Source organism: Bombina bombina, chromosome 1, assembly GCF_027579735.1.
Source record: "Bombina bombina isolate aBomBom1 chromosome 1, aBomBom1.pri, whole genome shotgun sequence".
Lineage (NCBI taxonomy): Eukaryota > Metazoa > Chordata > Amphibia > Anura > Bombinatoridae > Bombina > Bombina bombina.
This window is the reverse complement of record NC_069499.1, coordinates 89,207,198-89,230,780: the sequence shown is the minus strand read 5'-3', so window position 1 is coordinate 89,230,780 and position 23,583 is coordinate 89,207,198. Positions and strand designations below refer to the sequence as shown.

The 23,583-nt window shown below is 39.6% G+C and overlaps 1 protein-coding gene across 1 annotated transcript in view; it reads right to left on the bottom strand.

The window, feature by feature from the left end:
- SYNE3 (spectrin repeat containing nuclear envelope family member 3) overlaps window positions 1-23,583 on the bottom strand; it is a 256,474-nt gene that overhangs the window by 17,228 nt on the left and 215,663 nt on the right. Inside the window, exons 27-30 of the mRNA XM_053708894.1 lie at window positions 20,144-20,218; window positions 8,024-8,074; window positions 6,149-6,299; window positions 2,404-2,538 (exon numbers count right to left, since the gene is read on the bottom strand). Coding sequence (XP_053564869.1) covers window positions 2,404-2,538; window positions 6,149-6,299; window positions 8,024-8,074; window positions 20,144-20,218 — 412 coding nt within the window. The remainder of the gene's footprint in view (window positions 1-2,403; window positions 2,539-6,148; window positions 6,300-8,023; window positions 8,075-20,143; window positions 20,219-23,583) is intronic.

The window sequence follows — 23,583 nt, the reverse complement described above, 5'->3', positions numbered from 1 at the left end:
AACACTAAAATTGTTATTGTTTAAAAAGATAGATAATGCCTTTACTACCCATTCCCCATCTTTGCACAACCAACATTGTTATATTAATATACATTATAACATTTAAACCTCTACATTTCTGCCTGTTTCTAAGCCACTATAGACAGCCTCTTATCACATGCTTTTTTTATTAGCTTTTCACAACAGGAGACTGCTAGTTCATGTGGGCCATATAGATAACATGGTGTTCACGCCCTTGGAGTTATTTAGGAGTCAGCACAACACAGCACTAAAATGCAATTCAATAGATAATAAATAAATAGCCATATGATCAGGAGGCTGTCCGATGAGACTTAGATACAAGGTAATTACAGAGGTAAAAAGTATATTAATATAACTGTGTTGGTTAAAACACAAAACTAGGGAATGGATAAGGGATTATTTATCTTTTAAAACAATAAAAATTATATTGTAGACTGTCCCTTTAATTCAATTCCCCATATTTAAAAACAGAATAAACAAACTAACATATTTACATGTCCTAGAGAAGAAAGAAATATCAGTGTTGTAGCTACAAAAAAACAGGCTCCAGCATACTACTGAAAAGCATTTTGCAATATAAAGTGAGTTTAAAAAAACAGGAAAGCATTCATTAACACTATGGGGTATATTTATTAATGTGCGAGCGGACATGATACGATGTAGCATATCATGTCCGCCACACATCGATAAATGCAGACAGCATATACTGTCGGCATTTATCATTGCACCAGCAGTTCTTGTGAACTGCTGATGCAATGCCGCCCTCTGCAGATTAGTGGCCAATCGGCTGCTAGCAGGGGGTGTCAATCAACCCAATCGTATTCAATCGGGTTGATTTCTGTCCTTGGCCTCAGAGCAGACGGACAAGTTATGGAGCAGCGGTCTTGATAAATCGGCCCTTATATCAGCACTGAGTGCACATGCATTGCATCCTTAACTGGTGGTAAAGGCCCAGCATTATATTGACTTTTATGTTACTTTAATTAGAAAATAACCCATGAGAAGTGTGTATTCTGAAACCATTAAAAACTGGATATCATGTGGTTTTACATTTGCATTGCAACCTGTCAAACTTCACTAATACTTTGCATTAACAAAAAACTTGTAGTATGCCAATCCTTTCGCTTCTTGCATGACCTCTTTTTTTCTACCTGCTCGATTCATAAAAACAATTCTTTCCAGGTTTAAAGGGCCATAATAGTAAAAAAAAGCATGTCATTTTAAGGCTATTGACGCTACACTACTGTGTGTTTAACCCCTGCTAAGAGAAAAAACACACAGTAGAAGTGCTGCTCGGGACCCGTGCAGGGTCGATAGTCTTAAAATGACATGCTCTAATGAATTATGGTCCTTTAATAAAACAGTAAAAATGTAAATCAAATCCCATTTTTAAAACTATGAAACTTGTACTCAAGTAATATTAGTCTAACGCATATCATGTACTGGCATTAAAGGGACATAAAACAGCATAAACTAACATAAGTTTCTACATATATAATGCAGCCAAAGCGTACCTGCAAAAAGGTTTCTGTTTTAACCCCCATTAACCCCTTTAATTCAGGCATTGTTTTGTTTGCAGCAAGCTCCCCCCTGGGCATTTCTATATATGAAAGGTGCTGTACAGGCCTTAGCTTCTGCAGAATGCACTCCTGCACATGCACGGTAGGGGTCAGAGTCACATGACACCTGACTAAAGCAGTGCACAGTATAATGCTGAAGCTTTCACAAAGCATGTGACATTATCCCCATGGAAATGAGCAAGCCTCTTGGCAACAAACAATAGCAGTACCTGCTGTCCCTCCTCAACCCCCCCTTGCTTGCATAAGTAATTATTGTCACATGCACTTTGTTATAGGATAGCATATGTTTTGAACTAGGACACTGATAATCGAGGGTGGAGCAGGCTACACTTGGCAACACTAAAGTGTAAGCAATTTGCAGATTATTGGAAATTGTATACTTTTTTCACACACTGTTTTACCTTAGTTGATCCTTTTATAAAATGCACATAATTTAAAATGCTTTTAGGCACTTTAATGGTTAAAGGAGCAAGGTGCAGCTGTACAGAATATTTTCACAACTCAAAACCTTATTGACTCACTGTTGTTTTAAAGTCTTTATAATTTGTAGAAAAGTAACTATATGATTTATAAAAAGAAGAAAAAAAAAGGTTCTGACTTGTTGCTACAGATCACATATAATTATATATATAATTTAGATTATGGACAATATGTATATATTTTTTTAAATAAGAAAGAACCTTTCTGTTTGTATTCTTGCATTGCTAATGATGCTGACAGAGTCAGTACTATGGGTCTGGTCCCATTTAAAGCTACAGATGATTTTGCTTGCTTTGTATTTCCAGCTGGTTCTCTTTCTTACCTGCAGCTGTCTGCTCCTTGATTTCAGTTCTTCACTGTTTGAAGCTTCTTCTGAACAAATTTTACTCAACTTTGTATTCTCTCCTTGTAGCCAGAGGTCAAATTCTTTCAGAAGTTTCAGGTGATCATATTCGTTCTGTGGTGCACAACAAGAAAGGGCTCTATAAAGCTTAAGGATACTACAGAAATTAAATGTACTTATGAAACTAGTTCATGACTAAAATCATAATTTTAAGGGACATAAATCTCATGAATACACATGTATCAGCAAAATTGTTTATAGTAACATTTTCAATGAGAGCGTCTATTGTGCACAAAGCATATGCCAATAGGCCTTGTTCGCTCTCATTCAAACACTGCAGTGCCCATGCTTAGAGAGCCAGTTTTGGAATGTTTTTATTGTGCACAAAGCATATGTACATATGCCTCGTGCACTCTCATTTAAACACTTCATCTGCTCAGAGAGCCAGTCTTGGAATGCATTAACTGTACACAAAACATATGTACATATGTCTTGTGCACTCTCATTCAAACACTGCACATGCTTAGAGGAGCCAGCCTTGGAATGATTTTACTGTGCACAAAGCATATGTACGTATGCCTTGTGCACTCTCATTCAAACACTGCACATGCTTAGAGGAGCCAGCCTTGAAATGATTCTACTGTGCACAAAGCATATATGCATATGCCTTGTGCACTCTCGTTTAAACACTGCACCTGCTTAAAGAGCCAGCCTTGCAAAGTATTCAGTGATGATGCAAAATGAGTTAGAATAGGCGGCCTCAGCAGGCACTGTGTTTAAATGAAGGTGCACAGGGCATACAGTATGTGCCTATGCTCCATGCACTTAAAAGGGCTAAAGTTTTACTAGAGTTTTTCAAAAGGTATTCATGTGCATTTGATTTTTATATTTCTTTAAATCTGTCGTATGCATTATACACAAAAAGAGACTGCACTTAATGCCTAAGATATTACATGTGGGTATATTCTACTATACAGGCATGATTGTGTATGTATATATTCTGCTTGAATAAAGAAATACAGTGTCCTGACACTTTCCTTTCCTCTTCAGCTACAAATAATGCTACATTCATGTACTTGTGCTCTCAGCTGACATGGTAAATATTTCCTCTGTTTTTAAATGAGGCTCTGAAAGCTCATAAAAGAAATATGATACTGTATAATGGTGTATATTCAGCCTTTACATTAATTTAATAGCATTATGAAATCACATATAATACAAGAACGCGGCAGATCATGCAGCTTGCAGCTGGAATTGTCTTCCAATACAGAATAACTAAAAACACACCCTTGTCTTGAAGGACTGGTAGATTGATGTGTATACAATGTGCCTGCAAGTGACAGGCATGATTGTGTATACATCCTGCCTGCAAGTGACAAGTATGATTGTGTATACACCGTGCCTGCAAGTGACATGCATGATTGTGTATACACCGTGCCTGCAAGTGACAAGCATGACTGTGTATATGCCGTGCCTGCAAGTGACAAGCATGATTGTGTGAATATGCCGTGCCTGCAAGTGACAAGCATGATTGTGTATACACCGTGTTTGCAAGTGACAAGCATGATTATGAATATGCTGTGCCTGCAAGTGACAAGCATGATTGTGTATACACTGTGCCTGCAAGTGACAAGCATGATTGTGTATACACCGTGTTTGCAAGTGACAAGCATGATTATGAATATGCTGTGCCTGCAAGTGACAAGCATGATTGTGTATACACCGTGCTTGCAAGTGACATGCATGACTGTGTATATGCCGTGCCTGCAAGTGACAAGCATGATTGTGTGAATATGCCATGCCTGCAAGTGACAAGCATGATTGTGTATACACCGTGCTTGCAAGTGACAAGCATGATTGTGTACACGCCCTGCCAGTAAGAAACAAGCATGATTGTGTACCCAGGTATAGAATAGAAAAGGGGGGTAAGGGAGGGCGCTCACAGCTAAAGATATCACCACTAAAAGTTATAGTTTAAAATATTTATTTAGAACATCTATACAAAATATCAATCTAAAAGGGACGTCTCCCTGTACACGGTAATGGGTTAAAAATGTTAAGCAATACAAATTAACTAGACTAAGACGATCTAAAAGTTACTGATTCACTATAAATAAGAAAGCTCAAGTCACAAAGCGTATGTTATTCTATAAGATGTAACAGTGTAGCTACTCGCTGCAAAAAGATGCTTAAAACATATATATTAAAAAAGGAACAATGTCTCTAATTATAGAAGAGAACTATATCAATGTGTTGCTCCGTTAAAGAAGGAAGATTTAAAAGTTCCTGTGGACAATTTTGTCATGCAGTGTCTGAAGCTCAAATCGAAAAAATGCAGTCACATATATCCAAACTCAGTATTGAAAATGCCCATATATATATACTACTGGCGTTTTTAGGATGTCACAGGTGCAGTATATTTTACTCTTTTCCGCTTGTTAGAGATTATATGCTCCTTAAGGTTATACAGTACATTACCCTTATCTTCTGTCAACGAGGTACATTCACTCGTAGCCCAGGTATACCCCGCTCATACAGCGGGATAGGGACCGGAGCCCCGCTGTAAAGTGAAAAAACACCTTAAAGTGAAACAAGGCGGTTTTAGCTTTCTTTTCACTTGCCAGTGTGTTTAAAAAACTTAAAAATATGTTTGAACTAACATATATTAGAGGTGCAATAATGCTACGTTTAGTTTCACACTAGCACAGTATTAAATAAATACTGTACCTGTAAAATAGTGACAATTACTGTAGTAATTTGCCAGACTATAACACTGAGACACAGATTTCACTGTAATTTTGTAAACAGAGTGAACTGTGCATAACAAAATGGTGCCAGTCACTTTTCTTGCAATCTCACGAACATTACATCACTGTTTCAAAATCCTTGGAGGTTGAACTTCAGCTCCATAAAGCGCTGTATTAGCGAAGCCCTGTAAAGTGAGGTATACTTTTATTTGCCATGCCTGCAAGTGACAAGCATGATTGTGTATACACTGTGCCTGCAAGTGACAAGCATGATTGTGTATACACTGTGCCTGCAAGTGACAAGCATGATTGTGTATACACTGTACCTGCAAGTGACAAGCATGATTGTGTATACACTGTGCCTGCAAGTGACAAGCATGATTGTGTATACACTGTGCCTGCAAGTGACAAGCATGATTGTGTATACACTGTACCTGCAAGTGACAAGCATGATTGTGTATACACTGTGCCTGCAAGTGACAAGCATGATTGTGTATACACCGTGTCTGCAAGTGACAAGGATGATTGTGTATACACCAATCTGTTGCTGTTTATCTTTCATTATTGGAACTGACAATGTACACAATACGACCAGTAAACACTTTGAGAATTTAATATAAATCCTTAATCATGTGTAGTAAAATAAAACAATGAAATATACTTTTTATTAATCATTTTGCCTCCTTTACTGAAAACTAAAAGAACCCTGCCACATATCTGTCCCTAATTGGCTTTAGCAGATTGCTTTGCTAACAAAATGGTCGTGGCTATTGACACTGAAGCAAGGTGTTTATGCATTATAAACCTACTATGCGTCATTTATTGCAGGACTGCAGAAATAATGTTGTACTTACATGGTGTTCACTATTATTTTAACAAAAAAAAAACTATATATTTTTTCAAAACTACTTAAAATTATATTGCAAAATCTCATCCTATTATTCTGTAGATCTTTATAAACATATTTCTGTTGTTACCTGTGTTTTATCCTTGCCGTACACAAACGCAGAGTCGGTAACATCCTCTGAATGCACCATGTGTCGCTCTTTCTGGTGTCTTGAGATATGAGCTGTATTATTTGAAGACTTTTCGCTAGGTACTTTGTGTGAGTTCTTTTTTGTGACTGAACTAGGAAACACAAAAACAGATTGATAGTTTTAGTAGTGATTCCTTTGTTTAGTAAGAAGCTTTTCCCCATCTCTAAGTGCCCAATTTTCTAAGGATCGTAAGGTCCACGAGAAATGCTCATTTCAGTTTCGCTAGGATTTCAAATAGTCTGTTGGGCGAAATGTTAAAGAAAAGTGGGCTGACCTTCATTGTGCAGACGGGTAGCAATGTGTCTTCCCTAGGATAGCACAGGACTTGCTGCCTTTTCAGCAAACTGATCACATCTCTAGTGAATGAGGATCTCAGCATTGTGGAGAAAGCGTGTTTACACAAAACATATTGTACGCTCAGTAAATATAAAAATGGTTTCTGTTTAGTAAGAGTTTAAATAATAGAAATGTAAACTAAGTATCACTGTAAATGCAGTAGATTTCTAACAGTTGTTACTCTCGCCACTGACAGGGCGGTGAAATAGGTATAAGTGAAAAGGCTCAAGTACTAAGCGGGTGGATATTGTTTAGAACATTAGAATTTCCCGGTGATGTTTCACCATTCTAATACAAGCTACTCACATTGAACGCCCATAAAAAAATCTATACATTTGCTATGTATGTGATCACCATTGTTAATAAAGAACAAAAAAAATCTTAATAACAAACTTACATAAGCTGGAGGATTGTGGGTATGTTGTACGTGTGTATATGGTGTGTTATGTGCTTGCATTAAAAATATTTACCTTTTAGGGCATTTTTTTTAAACTTTGCACTATGTAAAACATGTTTTTAAAAATAGACAGCTTTTTTACATTGTATTTGTTTTGACTGTACTGAACATGCTTAGTTCTAATATCGTGGTTGCACTGTACCAAACCTGGTATATATTAATAACACATTTGTTACATTGCAGCTGCAATATTAGAAGTAAACCCTTTAAAGGGACACTGAACTCAGATTTTTCTTTCATGATTCAGATAGAGCATGCAATTTTAAGCAACTTTCTAATTTACTCCTATTATCAATTTTTCTTCGTTCTCTTGCTATCTTTATTTTAAAAGCAGGAATGTAAATCTTAGCAGCCAGCCCATTTTAGGTTCAGCACCATGGATAGCGCTTGCTTATTGGAGGCTTACATTTACCCACCAATAAGCAAGCATAACCCAGGTTCTCAACCAAAAATGGGCTCCTATGCATGACATTCCTGCTTTTTTTTAATAAAGATAGCAATAGAACAAAGAAAAATTGATAATAGGAGTAAATTAGAAAGTTGCTTCAAATTGCATGCTCAATCTGAATCATGAAAGAAACAATTTGGGTTTAGTGTCCCTTTAAGTACAGTGGGAACTTACTTTGGTTTATATCTAATATTTCAATTGCACTGTACTAAACGTTTCATTACAATAGAATATGTGGTATAGTGCAATTGCAATATTAGATATAAAACAAAGAAGCTGGCATCTTTATCCACTGTGGGAGCGGACTAAATTAAAGAACATGATCGGTAGACTGTAATTACACAGTAAGCCTATGACGCTTTTTATTTTTTATACGTATCGCTGGGAAAAGCAGGCTAGGGAGAATACATATTGCACATTATTAAGAAAACTTTTGTGATTAAGTCATTTTCACCTCTCTGGTATAAAATAGACAATGCCATATTTAGAGATCATGCATAATAGTGCCATACAGGAATACAAGTAAAAAATGTAAAAACATGAAAGTAATTCATCCCACAATAATGTTACTGACCTAGTGGTTAACGTCATAGTCCCTGATCTTTTCCCATTTCCTTGAGGACTGCTGCTTACAAAAAGAATACAATGTTATAAATATAATTATTTTAAATGCAGTAGTATTGCATAACCAACAAGTACATAATAAAAAGACAATGCAATAACACTTTCTCTGAACTTTAAATGAGCAGTAGATATTGTCTAATTTCAAAATGATAATGAATAATGAAAGATGAATGTATAACAATTTACCACTAGATGGCTCCAGAGCACAATAGAAATGAGTAGCGTGAAAATGTTAATTTTAAAAGGATTCGAGTATTGTGAATATGTCAAGGATGAGTAAGGGTGTAAAACCCAAAACATCGCTGTAGTTTTTAATGTAAGAAATGTAATAAGGATAAACGTTTAACGTGTAAGTGCTGTGGACATATGCTGGATGTATTAAATTGTATGGGACATTGCTTCATTAGGTATATTATTATACATTGAATAGCTGTTTCTGCTAACTGAAACCACTACCTAATCAAATGGGCTGTGCTTGCAGGGAGAGCAAATCTAATTAGCCTATCTCTCAATATTTACACAAAATCCTCTTCATCTTATATTTCACAGTGAGACCAATACTTACAGAGAAAAACAGAAAAATATATATTTTAGCATCTATCTGCCCTACCCACTGGGATGCTTTCTTCTAACCCTTCTTGTTCATAGCTTTCCAATGATTAAATAAAGATAAATAAGCTATTTGTAAACAATACAATCCAGCAGGTAAAATGGTTCACAGTACACTGTCCCTTTAAACAAATGATAGACATGTTTAAATAATGTTAATGCAGTCACTTAACTAACATGGTAACATTTTACATAGTGAGAAAACTATTTCAGAATAAAATGATTGGTTTACATGTACACTGTCTAGATTGACTGTAGTTCCTGGGAACATAAATAATTTATTTTAATGGTTCACAGCCCTTTTTAATCAATAAAACGTTTTACAACTAATAACATTCGGCTAGATTACGAGTTTTGCATTATGAGTGAAAAAGCTTCATAACAATGCTTTTTCACTACCGCTGCTATTACGAGTTTTGCAGGTATATCTGTACCACACACTTTTTTGGCCGTAACTACCGCAGCTTTCAAAAAGTCCTTTTTCAATGGGACTTCCACAGCGCCGGTATTACGAGTTTGACTGTCCGGCCAAAAAGTGAGCAGTACAGCCTATACAATCAAGATCCGTACCGTAAACTGAAAGTCAGTAGTTATGGGTTTTATGTTACAAAGCTGTACCATAAAACTCATAAAACCGTGGCAGAGAGGGCCTTTAGGAGGAGGGAGGGGCTCTGCCTCTATTGGGTTACAGGGCCACCTTTTGAAGTCTTGTCCTACCTGGCCGGAAAAATGCTCACACCTAAGGTCCTGTCGGGGGCAGACTTTGGGTGGTTTATCCTCGTCCCCGGAACCGCTAAAGGAGAAACCTTTGGTCACAGTTGTCCTTTCCTGGGTTGACTCCTCCATAGTCACCCAGGCTCTTGTTGACTCCGGTGCTGCGGGCTATTTCATTGACAGTGCTTTTGTATCAAAGCACTCCATTCCTGTTTTGCCTTGGTCCGTTCCGCTTGCTATTGAGGCCATTGATGGCAGGCCCCTTCAGCCTGCACTCGTTACTCACAAAACTGCTCCGTTATCTATGGCTGTTGGGGCTCTCCATTTTGAAACCCTCCAGTTCCAGGTGATAAATTCTCCGTATTTTCCAGTTGTTCTGGGTTATCCCTGGCTTGAAAAGCACAATCCCAGTCTCGACTGGCACAGGTCCAAAATTTTGTCATGGTCTCTGCAATGTATTTCCACTTGTCTTTGGAAACCAGTTAAAGTCTTGTGCACTTCTGCGGTATCTCAATTGCCAGAGGAGTACAGAGAGTTCCTAGACGTTTTTGAAAGGTGCGTGCCGGTACGTTGCCTCCTCACTGGTCTTACGATTGTGCCATAGACCTGCAACTCGGAGCCATTCCTCCTCGGGGCCAGGTTTACCCTCTGTCTGATGTGGAGAATTGTGCTATGGAGGAGTATGTTGCCGATGCTCTGTCGCGGGGGATCATCCGCAAATCCTGCTCTCCTCCAGGGGCTGGCTTCTTCTTTGTGAAGAAAAAGGGTGGCGAGTTAAGACCATACATCGATTATAGGGGTCTTAATCATCTTACCATTAAGAATGCTTACCCTATTCCGCTCATTACGGAACTCTTTGACCGCCTCAACGGAGCTACGGTCTTTTCTAAACTTGATTTGAGAGGAGCTTACAATCTTGTTAGGATCAAGGAGGGCCACAAATGGAAAACAGCATTTAATGCTCATGCTGTTTTCCAGGAATTTATTAATGATGTCCTACGAGATATGTTGCAACAGTGTGTTGTGGTGTATTTAGACGACATCCTCATACACTCACCCATACTTGAGGCTCATTGTTTTGATGTTACACGGGTTCTTCAGAGACTACGTGAGAACGGCCTGTTTTGTAAACTCGAGAAATGTGAGTTCCATCAGACTCAAGTAACCTTCCTAGGTTATGTTATCTCTGTTGCAGGGTTCTCCATGGATCCTGACAAGTTGTCTGCAGTTCTGCAGTGGCCTCGCCCAGTTGGTCTTCAGTCTATTCAACATTTTTTGGGGTTCGCAAATTACTATAGAAAGTTTATTAAAAACTTTTCTTCCTTGATCAAACCTATCACAAACATGACCCGTAAAGAGAATGATCCACTCCATTGGTCACCTACTGCCATTAAGGCCTTTGATAGTCTTAAGACTACCTTTGCTGCCGCTCCAGTTCTGGCTAATCCTAACCCTGTCCTACCTTTCCTTCTTGAGGTCGATGCGTCTGAGACTGGAGTAGGTGCCCTCTTGTCTCAACGTCCTACGCCTGACGGTTCCTTGCATCCGTGCGGTTTCTTCTCTAAGAAATTGTCTCCAGCGGAGTGCAATTATGAAATTGGCGACAGGGAATTACTGGCCATAATTTTGGCACTCAAGGAATTGAGGCATCTTCTCGAGGGTACTAGCGTACCAGTGCTCATTCTTACTGACCACAAGAATTTAACTTATCTATCTGAAGCAAAACGTTTGTTGCCCCGACAGGCCAGATGGGCGCTATTTTTTTTTTATGGGCTGATACCCTCTCTCAACAATTTTCGCCTCTGTCCAAGGAGGAGTCTGAACCTACTCCAGTTATACCTCCTGACCATATTTTGGCTACCATACGTACTAATTTGACTTCTCCCTTGGGGGAGGAGATCCTGGCTGCACAAACCAATGCACCTCCTGAGAAACCTAGTGGTAAGTGTTTTGTTCCTGAGAATCTTCGAACTAAACTTTTGCACACTTACCACTATCCTAAAGCTGCCGGTCTCTCAGGCAAGAACCAAATGATTTGGTCTGTCACTCGACAATTCTGGTGGCCAGGTCTTCGTTCTGATGTTGCTGCGTATGTTGCCTCCTGCTCAGTTTGTGCACAGAATAAGACTCCTCGACATCTTTCTGTGGGTCTTCTTCAACCTATTGCTAATAGTGAGCGTCCTTGGACACATCTTTCCATGGACTTCAATATTGAGCTCCCTGTTTCCAATGGCAATACTGTTATCCTTATGGTGGTTGACCGTTTTTCTAAAATGTCACATTGCATTCCCTTGAAGAAGCTGCCTACCACTCAGGAGCTTGCTTCAATTTTTGCCCGGGAGGTCTTCCATTTACATGGGTTACCCAAGGAGATAGTGCCGGACCGGGGTAGCCAGTTTGTCTCCAGATTTTGGTGTTCCTTTTGTGCTCAAATGGGGATCCAGCTTTCCTTCTCCTCGGCATATCACCCTCAATCCAATGGGGCTGCAGAACGGTCTAATCAAGCTCTGGAACAGTTCCTCTGTTGCTATGTCTCAGATCACCACAATAATTGGTCTGAACTGTTACCTTGGGCAGAGTTCGCTCGTAATAGTGCTATTAATGCTTCCTCCAAGTTATCCCAGTTCATGGCGAATTATGGTTTTCAACCATCCTTGTTGCCTGATTCATTCATGTCTCAGGGTATTCTGGCTTTTGAGGAGCATCTCCGGCAACTCCGTTTCACGTGGGTGCAGATTCAGGATTGCCTTCATCGTTCTATGCAGCGCCAAAAGTTTCAGGCTGATCGTAGGCATGTGCCCTCGCCTTCCTACCAGGTTGGTGAGAGGGTTTGGCTGTCCTCCCGCAACTTGAACCTTCGTGTGCCTTCCAATAAACTGGCTCCCCATTATGTTGGTCCTTTTCGAATACTCCGACGGGTCAATCCTGTGGCCTATGCTCTTGACCTTCCTCCTGCAATGCGCATCTCCAATGTTTTTCATGTCTCCTTCTTACAACCATTGGTTTGTAATCGGTTTACCACTGTGTTGCCTCGTCCCCATCCTATCTTTGTTGACAACCATTGGGAATATGAGGTCAGCAGCATTATTGACTCTCGTATGTCCAGGGGCCGTGTACAGTATTTGGTTCACTGGAGGGGTTACAATCCGGAGGAGCGTTCATGGGTTCCCTCCTCTGATGTTCATGCTCCCGCCCTCCTCCGTGCCTTCCATGCCCGTTTCCCCAATAAGCCTTTTGTCCTCCCGCGGGGGAGGGGTCATTGAGGGAAGGGTACTGTTAGGGTTTTTTTCCTGCTTTGTTTGCCATGTGGTGCTGGCAGCCATTTTACTCACCTCTCTTGCTGACTCTGGTGCATAGTGTGTGATGCTGCTCATTTCCTGCACGCCCTTTTATGGCCAGACTGGTCTACATCATCCATGTGAGACAGGTTGCAGTCTCAGAATTTTGATGTCATCACTTATTAGTTAAAGGACCTCTGTTCAGTATGCTTTGCCCTTGCGTTGTCTCAGACCTGTTTGTGAGTTTCAGTTCCTGTGTATTACCTGGCTGTCTGACATCCCTCCTGCTTCCTGATCCCTGGCTTGTTCCTGACTCTGCTGTTCTCCTTGTTCCTGATTCCGGCTCATCTGACTACTCGCCTTGGCTCCTGACTCGGCTCGTCTGACTATTCGCTTTGGCTTCTGACTCGGCTCGTCTGACTACCAGCTCTGGTTTTGACTCCTGGCTTGTTATTTGACTTGTGGACTTTTTATAATTTTTTGCTATTAATAAAGGTGTGATTATTTTTGCACTTCTCGTCTCAGTCTGATTTCTGGCACCCTGACAAAGCGGCAAGAAGTGGTCCTCCAGCCAGGCAGAAGTCTTCATCCAGATGGCATCTTCTATCTTCATCCTTCCGACGTGGAGTGGCTCCATCTTCAAGACATCCGGCGTGGAGCATCCTCATCTTTCGAATCCTCTTGAAGAATGAAGGTTCCTTTAAATGATGTCATCCAAGATGGCGTCCCTTGAATTCGGATTGGCTGATTGCATCAGCCAATAGGATTTTTTCACCTTTAATTTGGATTGGCTGATAGAATTCTATCAGCCAATTGGAATTCAAGGGACGCCATCTTGGATGATGTCATTTAAAGGAACCTTCATACTTCAAGAGGATTCTAAAGACGAGGATGCTCCACGCCAGATGTCTTGAAAATGGAGCTGCTCCGCGTCGGAAGGATGAAGATAGAAGATGCCGTCTGAATGAAGACATCTGCCCGCCTGGAGGACCACTTTTTGCCGCTTGGATGAAGACTTCTCCCGGCTTCGTTGAGGACTTCTACCCGCTTGGATGAAGACTTCTCCCGGCTTCGTTGAGGATGGATGTCCGGTCTTCAAAAACTGTAAGTGGATCTTTGGGGGTTAGTGTTAGGTTTTTTTAAGGGTTTATTGGGTGGGTTTTATTTTTAGCTTAGGGTTTGGGCGGAAAAAGAGCTAAATGCCCTTTTAAGGGCAATGCCCATACAAATGCCCTTTGTAGGTTTTTTTAGTTAGGATTTTATTTGGGGGGTTTGGTTGTGTAGGGGGTGGGTTTTACTGTTGGGGGGTTGTTTGTATTTTTTTTTACAGGTAAAAGAGCTGATTTCTTTGGGGCAATGCCCCGCAAAAAGGCCCTTTTAATGGCCATTGGCAGTTTAGTTTAGGTTAGGTTTTTTTTTTTTTTTTTAATTTTGATAGGGCTATTAGATTAGGTGTAATTCGTTTAAATATTTGATCATTTCTTTTTTATTTTGTGTAATTTAGTGTTTTTTTGTTTTTGTAATTTAGTTAATTGTATTTAATAAATGTAATTGATTTAATTGTAGGGTAAGGTTAGGTGGTAGTGTAACTCAGGTTAGGTTTTATTTTACAGGTAAATTTGTATTTATTTTAGCTAGGTAGTTAGTAAATAGTCAATAACTATTTACTAACTAGTCTACCTAGTTAAAATAAATACAAACTTAGCTGTGACATAAAAATAAAACCTAAGATAGATACAATGTAACTATTAGTTATATTGTAGCTAGTTTAGGGTTTATTTTATAGGTATTTAGTTTTAAATAGGAATTATTTAGTTATTAATAGTAGGTTTTATTTAGATTTATTTTAATTACATTAAAGTTAGTGGGTGTTAGGGTTAGACTTAGGGTTAGGGGTTAATAACTTTAGTATAGTGGCGGCGACGTTGGGGGCGGAAGATTAGGGGTTAATAAATGTAGGTAGGTGGCGGCGATGTTAGGGGCGGCAGATTAGGGATTAATAAGTGTAATGTAGGTGGCGGCGACATTGGGGGCGGCAGATTAGGGGTTAATAAGTGTAAGGTAGGTGGCGGCAAGGTTGAGGGCGGCAGATTAGGGGTTAATATGTTTATTATAGTGGCTGCGATGTTCGGAGCAGCAGATTAGGGGTTAATAATTTTAATTTAGTGTTTGCAATGCGGGAGGGCCTCGGTTTAGGGGTTAATAGGTAGTTTATGGGTGTTAGTGTACTTTTTAGCACTTTAGTTATGAGTTTTATGTTACGGCGTTGTAGCATAAAACCCATAACTACTGACTTTCCGTTTACGGTATGGATCTTGACGGTATAGGCTGTACAGCTCATGTTGCGTTACGGCCAAAAAGGTGTGCGGTGCAGCTAAACCTGCAAGACTCGTAATACCAGCGGTAGTGAAAAAGAGCCTTAACACTGCTTTTTCACTCATACCGCAAAACTCATAAAAATAAAACCTAAGATAGATACAATGTAACTATTAGTTATATTGTAGCTAGTTTAGGGTTTATTTTATAGGTATTTAGTTTTAAATAGGAATTATTTAGTTATTAATAGTAGGTTTTATTTAGATTTATTTTAATTACATTGAAGTTAGGGGTGTTAGGGTTAGACTTAGGGTTAGGTTTAGGGGTTAATAACTTTAGTATACAGGGAGTGCAGAATTATTAGGCAAATGAGTATTTTGACCACATCATCCTCTTTATGCATGTTGTCTTACTCCAAGCTGTATAGGCTCGAAAGCCTACTACCAATTAAGCATATTAGGTGATGTGCATCTCTGTAATGAGAAGGGGTGTGGTCTAATGACATCAACACCCTATATCAGGTGTGCATAATTATTAGGCAACTTCCTTTCCTTTGGCAAAATGGGTCAAAAGAAGGACTTGACAGGCTCAGAAAAGTCAAAAATATTGAGATATATTGCAGAGGGATGCAGCACTCTTAAAATTGCAAAGCTTCTGAAGCGTGATCATCGAACAATCAAGCGTTTCATTCAAAATAGTCAACAGGGTCGCAAGAAGCGTGTGGAAAAACAAAGGTGCAAAATAACTGCCCATGAACTGAGAAAAGTCAAGCGTGCAGCTGCCAAGATGCCACTTGCCACCAGTTTCGCCATATTTCAGAGCTGCAACATCACTGGAGTGCCCAAAAGCACAAGGTGTGCAATACTCAGAGACATGGCCAAGGTAAGAAAGGCTGAAAGACGACCACCACTGAACAAGACACACAAGCTGAAACGTCAAGACTGGGCCAAGGTTTTATGGACTGATGAAATGAGAGTGAGTCTTGATGGGCCAGATGGATGGGCCCGTGGCTGGATTGGTAAAGGGCAGAGAGCTCCAGTCCGACTCAGACGGAGGTGGAGTACTGGTTTGGGCTGGTATCATCAAAGATGATCTTGTGGGGCCTTTTCGGGTTGAGGATGGAGTCAAGCTCAACTCCCAGTCCTACTGTCAGTTTCTGGAAGACACCTTCTTCAAGCAGTGGTACAGGAAGAAGTCTGCATCCTTCAAGAAAAACATGATTTTCATGCAGGACAATGCTCCATCACACGCGTCCAAGTACTCCACAGCGTGGCTGGCAAGAAAGGGTATAAAAGAAGAAAATCTAATGACATGGCCTCCTTGTTCACCTGATCTGAACCCCATTGAGAACCTGTGGTCCATCATCAAATGTGAGATTTACAAGGAGGGAAAACAGTACACCTCTCTGAACAGTGTCTGGGAGGCTGTGGTTGCTGCTGCACGCAATGTTGATGGTGAACAGATCAAAACACTGACAGAATCCATGGATGGCAGGCTTTTGAGTGTCCTTGCAAAGAAAGGTGGCTATATTGGTCACTGATTTGTTTTTGTTTTGTTTTTGAATGTCAGAAATGTATATTTGTGAATGTTGAGATGTTATATTGGTTTCACTGGTAAAAATAAATAATTGAAATGGGTATATATTTGTTTTTTGTTAAGTTGCCTAATAATTATGCACAGTAATAGTCACCTGCACACACAGATATCCCCCTAAAATAGCTATAACTAAAAACAAACTAAAAACTACTTCCAAAACTATTCAGCTTTGATATTAATTAGTTTTTTGGGTTCATTGAGAACATGGTTGTTGTTCAATAATAAAATTAATCCTCAAAAATACAACTTGCCTAATAATTCTGCACTCCCTGTAGTGCCGCGATTTTGGGGGCAGCAGATTAGGGGTTAATAACAGTAATGTAGGTTGCGGCGATGTTAGGGACAGCAGATTAGGGGTTAATAATACGTAACTAGTGTTTGCGATGCGTGAGTACGGCGGTTTAGGGGTTAATATGTTTATTATAGTGGCGGAGATGTCTGGAGTGGCAGATTAGGGGTTAATAATTTTATTTTAGTGTTTACAATGCGGGAGGGCCTCGGTTTAGGGGTTAATAGGTAGTTTATGGGTGTTAGTGTACTTTTTAGCACTTTAGTTATGAGTTTTATGTTACGGCGTTGTAACATAAAACCCATAACTACTGACTTTCAGTTTACGGTATGGATCTTGACGGTATAGGCTGTACCGCTCACTTTTTGGCCTCCCAGGCAGACTCGTAATACCGGCGCAAAGGAAGTCCCATTGAAAAAGGACTTTTGGAAAGCTGCGGTAGTTACGTTGCGTTACGGCCAAAAAAGTGTGCGGTACACCTAAACCTGCAAGACTTATAACACCAGCGGTAGTGAAAAAGAGCCTTAACGCTGCTTTTTCACTCATACCGCAAAACTCGTAATCTAGCCGTAAGATAGCTACAATGTAACTATTAGTTATATTGTAGCTAGCTTAGGGTTTATTTTACAGGTAAGTATTTAGTTTTAAATAGGAATTATTTAGGTATTAATAGTAATTTTTATTTAGATTTATTTTAATTATGTTAAAGTTAGTGGTGTTAGGGTTAGGGTTACGTTAGGGTTAGACTTAGGGTTAGGTTTAGGGATTAATAACTTTATTATAGTGGCGGCGATGTTGGGGGCGGCAGATTAGGGGTTAATAACTGTAATGTAGATGGAGGCGACATTGGGGCGGCAGATTAGGGGTTAATAAGTGTAGGTAGGTGGCGGCGATGTTGGGGTGGCAGATTAGGGGTTAACTGTAATGTAGGTGGCGGCGACATTGGGGGCGGCAGATTAGGGGTTAATAAGTGTAGGCAGGTGGTGGCGATGTCGGGCGGCAGTTTAGGGGTTAATAACTGTAATGTAGGTGACGGCGATATTGAGGTGGCAGATTAAGGGGTTAATAAGTGTAGGTAGGTGGCGGCAATGTCGGGGGCGGCAGATTAGGGGTTAATAACTGTAATGTAGGTGGCGGCGACATTGGGGCGGCAGATTAGGGGTTAATAAGTGTAGGTAGGTGGCGGCAGTGTCGGGGGCGGCAGATTAGGGGTTAATGAGTGTAATGTAGGTGTCGGCGGTGTCGGGGGCGGCAGATTAGTGGTTAATAAGTGTAATGCAGGTGTCGGCGATGCTAGGGGCGGCAGATTAGGGGTGTTTAGACTCGGGCGGGGTTTTTGTTAGGGTGTTAGGTGTAAACATAAATTTTCTTTCCCCATAGGAATCAATGGGGCTGTGTTACGGAGCATTACGCTCCTTTATTGCAGGTGTTAGGCTTTTTTTAGCTGTCTCTCCCCATTGATGTCTATCGGGAAATCGTGCACGAGCACGTAAAAGCAGCTCAAAGCAGCACTGAAATTTGGGTGCGGTATAGAGCTCAATTTTGCTCAACGCGGACATATTGCCTGCTAACGCCGGGTTTTTGCAAACCTGTAATAGCAGCGCTATAGGGAGGTGAGCGGTGGCAATAACTTGCAAGTTAGTACCGAGCCGCTCTTTCCGCAAAACTCGTAATCTAGGCGATTCTTTCTTATTAAAGGCTCCTGGATACAAGAAATCAGAGATCCTTCATCACATTTATTGTATATTCTGTTGTGACAGGGCAGCCTGAAGAACTTTACATTCCCAGCAAGTTGCTTCCCAGAAAAATGAATAGAGCTCTCTGCTGTTTGCAGGATACAAGTTTACACAGAAGCACTGCTAAAGGGAAACTATTAAAATTAAACTTTCAGACAGGGCATACTATTTTAAGAGCCTATTCTATTGCTTTTTACTGTCAAATTTACTTTGTTCTTTTGGTATCCTTTGTTGAAGGCATACCTAGGTAGGCTCAGGAGAAATGATGTACTATTGGGTAATTGATAGCTACACACATATGCCGTTTGTCATTGGCTCACCAGATGTGTTGGGCTAGCTCTCAGTAGTGCATTGCTGCTCTGAAACAGACTTTAACCCATTTACAGGGGTTAATTGCATTATTATGTGCAGGTAATACCACGTTAATAAAAATGTTTTTATATATTAGAGCATTTTCTCTCCGCACTTAATGCCCCTTTAAAACTTCTCCTCTTGAATTAAATACAAATTAAAATGCTACATACGAAATTATAATAATACCTGTTATCAGTGCCGCGAGTTGATTAAATTCAAAGTTGTGCGCTATACAAGTATCCAATTATTATTATTATATTAAACTTATATGTATTTCTAGTTTATTATCTAGTATATGAACTATAAATATATTATGTTGTTATTATGGGTCTTTTCAGGCACTGTAAGTCCAAGACCTACCTATGTAAAGCTTTAAATAAACAATACAAAATAAATAGATTGAGGATTTTGTTTTCATGCTGCACTAGGCACTGTGAAATCTGCTGTCCCCTGAACAGCAAACAATTTCAGGCTATATTTACCAGATACATTTCTCACATCCAGAGGCCAGGAGCAAATGGAGGGGACAACCAGGGAATACAGATTTGTTACAACATTTCTAGGGACCCCTGCACTGCTAGCAATAAAGGGAACTTTAATCTCCTTCCTGCTCACTAGCTGAGGCTGGATCTGCCTGTGAGACCCTTGTAAGGGAGTCTGTAGCTGGGGGGAGGGCATTGCAAGCCCAAATCTTAATCCTAGACCACTTATAGGGGCAAGAGACCCCTCATTTTAAAGAGAACAGTATATTGCAAAACAATGGTGATAACTCGTTACCCCTGGGGGAAGGGGGGCTCTAATAGAACACACACCTCCCTCCTTGTTTGTGCTAGAGGACAAAATAGGGGAGCAATACCTTCCCCTCAGGTTAAACAACACTTTATGCAGGATATTGATGCTTTTCAGCAATCACCTGCGTCTTACAGGCAAAAGAGACCTTTCGTACAAGAGTCTGCCCTTTCAAATGGGCTGTATGCCCCTGTAATATGCAGGTGATGGCTCTTAAAACGGCAACATTAAAAGTATAAATGTATGTGTAAAAGCAATGAGGGCCAAACAACTATAGGGGTGTGGAATCTTTGTCCCGATAGGCAAATAATCATAAGAAACATTGCTTTGATATAATGTTATACGTAACAGAAAAACTACAAGTAAATATGAACTTAAGATTCACTAACCCAGGAGTTTGTGGACTATCAGGCCGGTCGTCATATTGCTCGGTTGTGCTCTGTGAAGAGAATTTATAACCAGCGCTGGGAAAAGCAGAGGAAAGAAAAATAAATTACAACACAAAAACAATATCTGATACCAGAGATATTATTTATATTATATCTAGGATGATTTAAAGGGACGTTCAATTTAAAATGTAATCCTCCCCTAAAGGGTTAGATTATGAGTGGAGCGCTAGCAGTTACGAGCAAATGAAAAGGGGTTTATCGTGGGTGTTTGCACGCGGTGGGTTTTCTGCTTATATTACAAGTTGGAAGTAAAACAAAAAAGTTATAAGAGCTCAAAGATATGATGTCTCAGGTGTTTAAAAAAAAGGCTGGAAAGGACTTAAGAACAATGAGATACATATATATATACATGTCTAAAGACGTATATATATATATATATATATATATTTATGTGTTTGAGTACAGATGTATTTATGTATTTATATGTGTATTTGTGTATATATGTATTTATATCTGTATATATACTGTATATATATATTTACAGACATATATACACATATAAACATATAAATACACATGTACACATATATAGACACATAAGTGCATTGGAGCCCTTTGCAGTTAAAGGGACATTAAACCCAAGATTTTTCTTTCATGATTCAGATAAAGCATACCATTTTAAACAAAATTCCCATTTACTTCTATTATCTAATTTGCTCCATTATTTAGATATCCTTTGTTGAAGAAATAGCAAAGCACATGGGTGAGCCAATCACACGAGGCATTTATATGCAGCCACCAATCAGCAGCTACTGAGTCTAACTAGATATGATTTTCAGCAAAGGATATCAAGAGAATAAAGCAAATTAGAATATAGAAGTAAATTAGAAAATTGCATAAAATTGCATGCTCTTTCTAAATCATAAAAGAAAAAAATTGGGTTTCATGTCCCTGTAAGTAGATGAAAACATGTAAAATAATGTTTCTGTAATATTCATATTTAATAAAGTGTTATACTGTGTATTTACTGTAAATATTTCACATTCCAATGTTCTGCACATAGAAGAATATGTTCTATGTATTTATAAATAGATATTCTTATATATATCTATACCTTAAGAAGAGGAGTGTGTCCCCGAAACATCACATGGGTTAAATACCACTTTTTGAAAGGCCAAGCAAGTGCCTCACTTTATTCTTTGTGAAATATTCATATTTTAATGTTGGGTTAGTGCACTTGAGAATATGCAATTGGGTTTGCACATGAGTTGGGTGTTAGAATTGTTTTCATCTTTTTTGCTCCATTGATTTCTATGGGGGAACAGGTTATCGCACATGGGATATTCTAATTTCAGCTTTTTACTCTCGTCGGGTTAGTGCGCAACTTGTAATACAAACAAAACCCAATGCGCACAAAAAGCTTACTTCTATCGTAGTTAATGCTCGAGCATGAGAGTTAAATAATGCTCCACTTGTAATCTGGCCCAAAATGTTTCATTAATAGAACAAAAATGAAACTTTGATGATGCTGATAAAGAATGCGTTAAAAAAAAGGTCCAATTTCATTCTATTAAATTAACATTGTTATCCTGGTATCTTTAGCAGGCATGCGTATTTGGCACTATACGGCAGTATATAATAGTGCTTAAGACACATGCACACTCCTAAGACTTCCTAGATAGGTTCTTTAACAAAGGATACCAAGAGAAGAATACATTTGATAAAAGATTTAAACTGTATTTTTTCAACTTTCATGTCCCTTTAAATAACGCAATAAAGCATTGCAATGTAGTGAATATGTATTCTGCCTGCTTTTGTGGTAAAGTACATCTGAAAATTGTCTCCAAACAGGCTGAAATGTCTCTGTCCCCTCAAAATAACTCAACACATAGCCATTAATGTCTAAACCGTTGGCAACAAAAGTGAGTACACCCCTAAGTGGAAATGTCCAAATTGGGCCCAATTGGCCATTTTCCCTCCCCGGTGTCATGTGACTTGTTAGTGTTACAAGGTCTCAGGTGTGAATGGGGAGCAGGTGTGTTAAATTTGGTGTTATCGCTCTCACAATCTCTTATACTGGTCACTGGAAGTTCAACATGGCACCTCATGAGGATCTGAAAAAAAGAATTGTTACTCTACATAAATATGACTTAGGCTATAAGAAGATTGCCAAGACCCTGAAACTGAGCTGCAGCACGGTGGGCAAGACCATGCAGCGGTTTCACAGGACAGGTTCCACTCAGAACAGGCAAGAAGTTGAGTGCATGTGTTCAGCGTCATATCCAAGGGTTGCCTTTGGGAAATAGACGTATGAGTGCTGGCAGCATTGCTGCAGAGGTTGAAGGGGTGGGGTCAGCCTGTCAGTGCTCAGACCATACGCCGCACACTGCATCAAATTGGTCTGCATGGCTGTCGTCCCAGAAGGAAGCCTCTTCTAAAGATGATGCACAAGAAAGCCCACAGTTTGCTGAAGACAAGGAGACTAAGGACATGGATTACTGGAAGCATGTCCTGTGGTCCAATGAGACCAAGATAAACTTATTTGGTTAAGATGGTGTCAAGCGTGTGTGGCGGCAACCAGATGAGGAGTACAAAGACAAGTGTGTCTTGCCTACAGTCAAGCAGGTGGTGGGGGTGTCATGGTCTGGGCCTGCATGAGTGCTGCCAGCACTGGGGCGCTACAGTTAATTGAGGGAACCATGAATGCCAACATGTACTGTGACATACTGAAGCAGAGTATGATCCCCTCCTTTCGGAGACTGGGCTCCAGGGCAGTATTCCCACATGATAACAACCCTAAACACACCTCCAAGACAACCACTGCCTTGCTAAAGAAGCTGAGGGTAAAGTTGATGGACTGGCCAAGCTTGTCTCCAGACCTAAACCCTATTGAGCATCTGTGGGGCATCCTCAAACGGAATGTGGGGGTGCGCAAGGTCTCTAACATCCACCAGCTCTGTGATGCCGTCATGGAGGAGTGGAAGAGGACTCCAGTGGCAACCTGTGAAGCTCTGGTGAACTCCATGCCCAAGAGGGTTAAGGCAGTGCTGGAAAGTAATGGTGGCCACACAAAATATTGACAAATTGGGCAAAATTTAGACATTTCCACTTAGGGGTGTACTCACTTTTGTTGCCAACATTTTAGACATTAATTGTTGAGTTATTTTGAGGGGACAGCAAATTTGCACTGTTATACAGGCTGTACACTCACTACTTTACATTGTAGCCAAGAGTCATTTCTTCAGTGTTGTCACATGAAAAGATATAATAAAATATTTACAAAAATGTGAGGGGTGTACTCACTTTTGTGAGATACTGTATATATATATATAAATACATACAAATATATATATATATATATATATATATATACAGTGTATATATTTATATATATATATATATATATATATATATATATATTTATATATATATATATATAT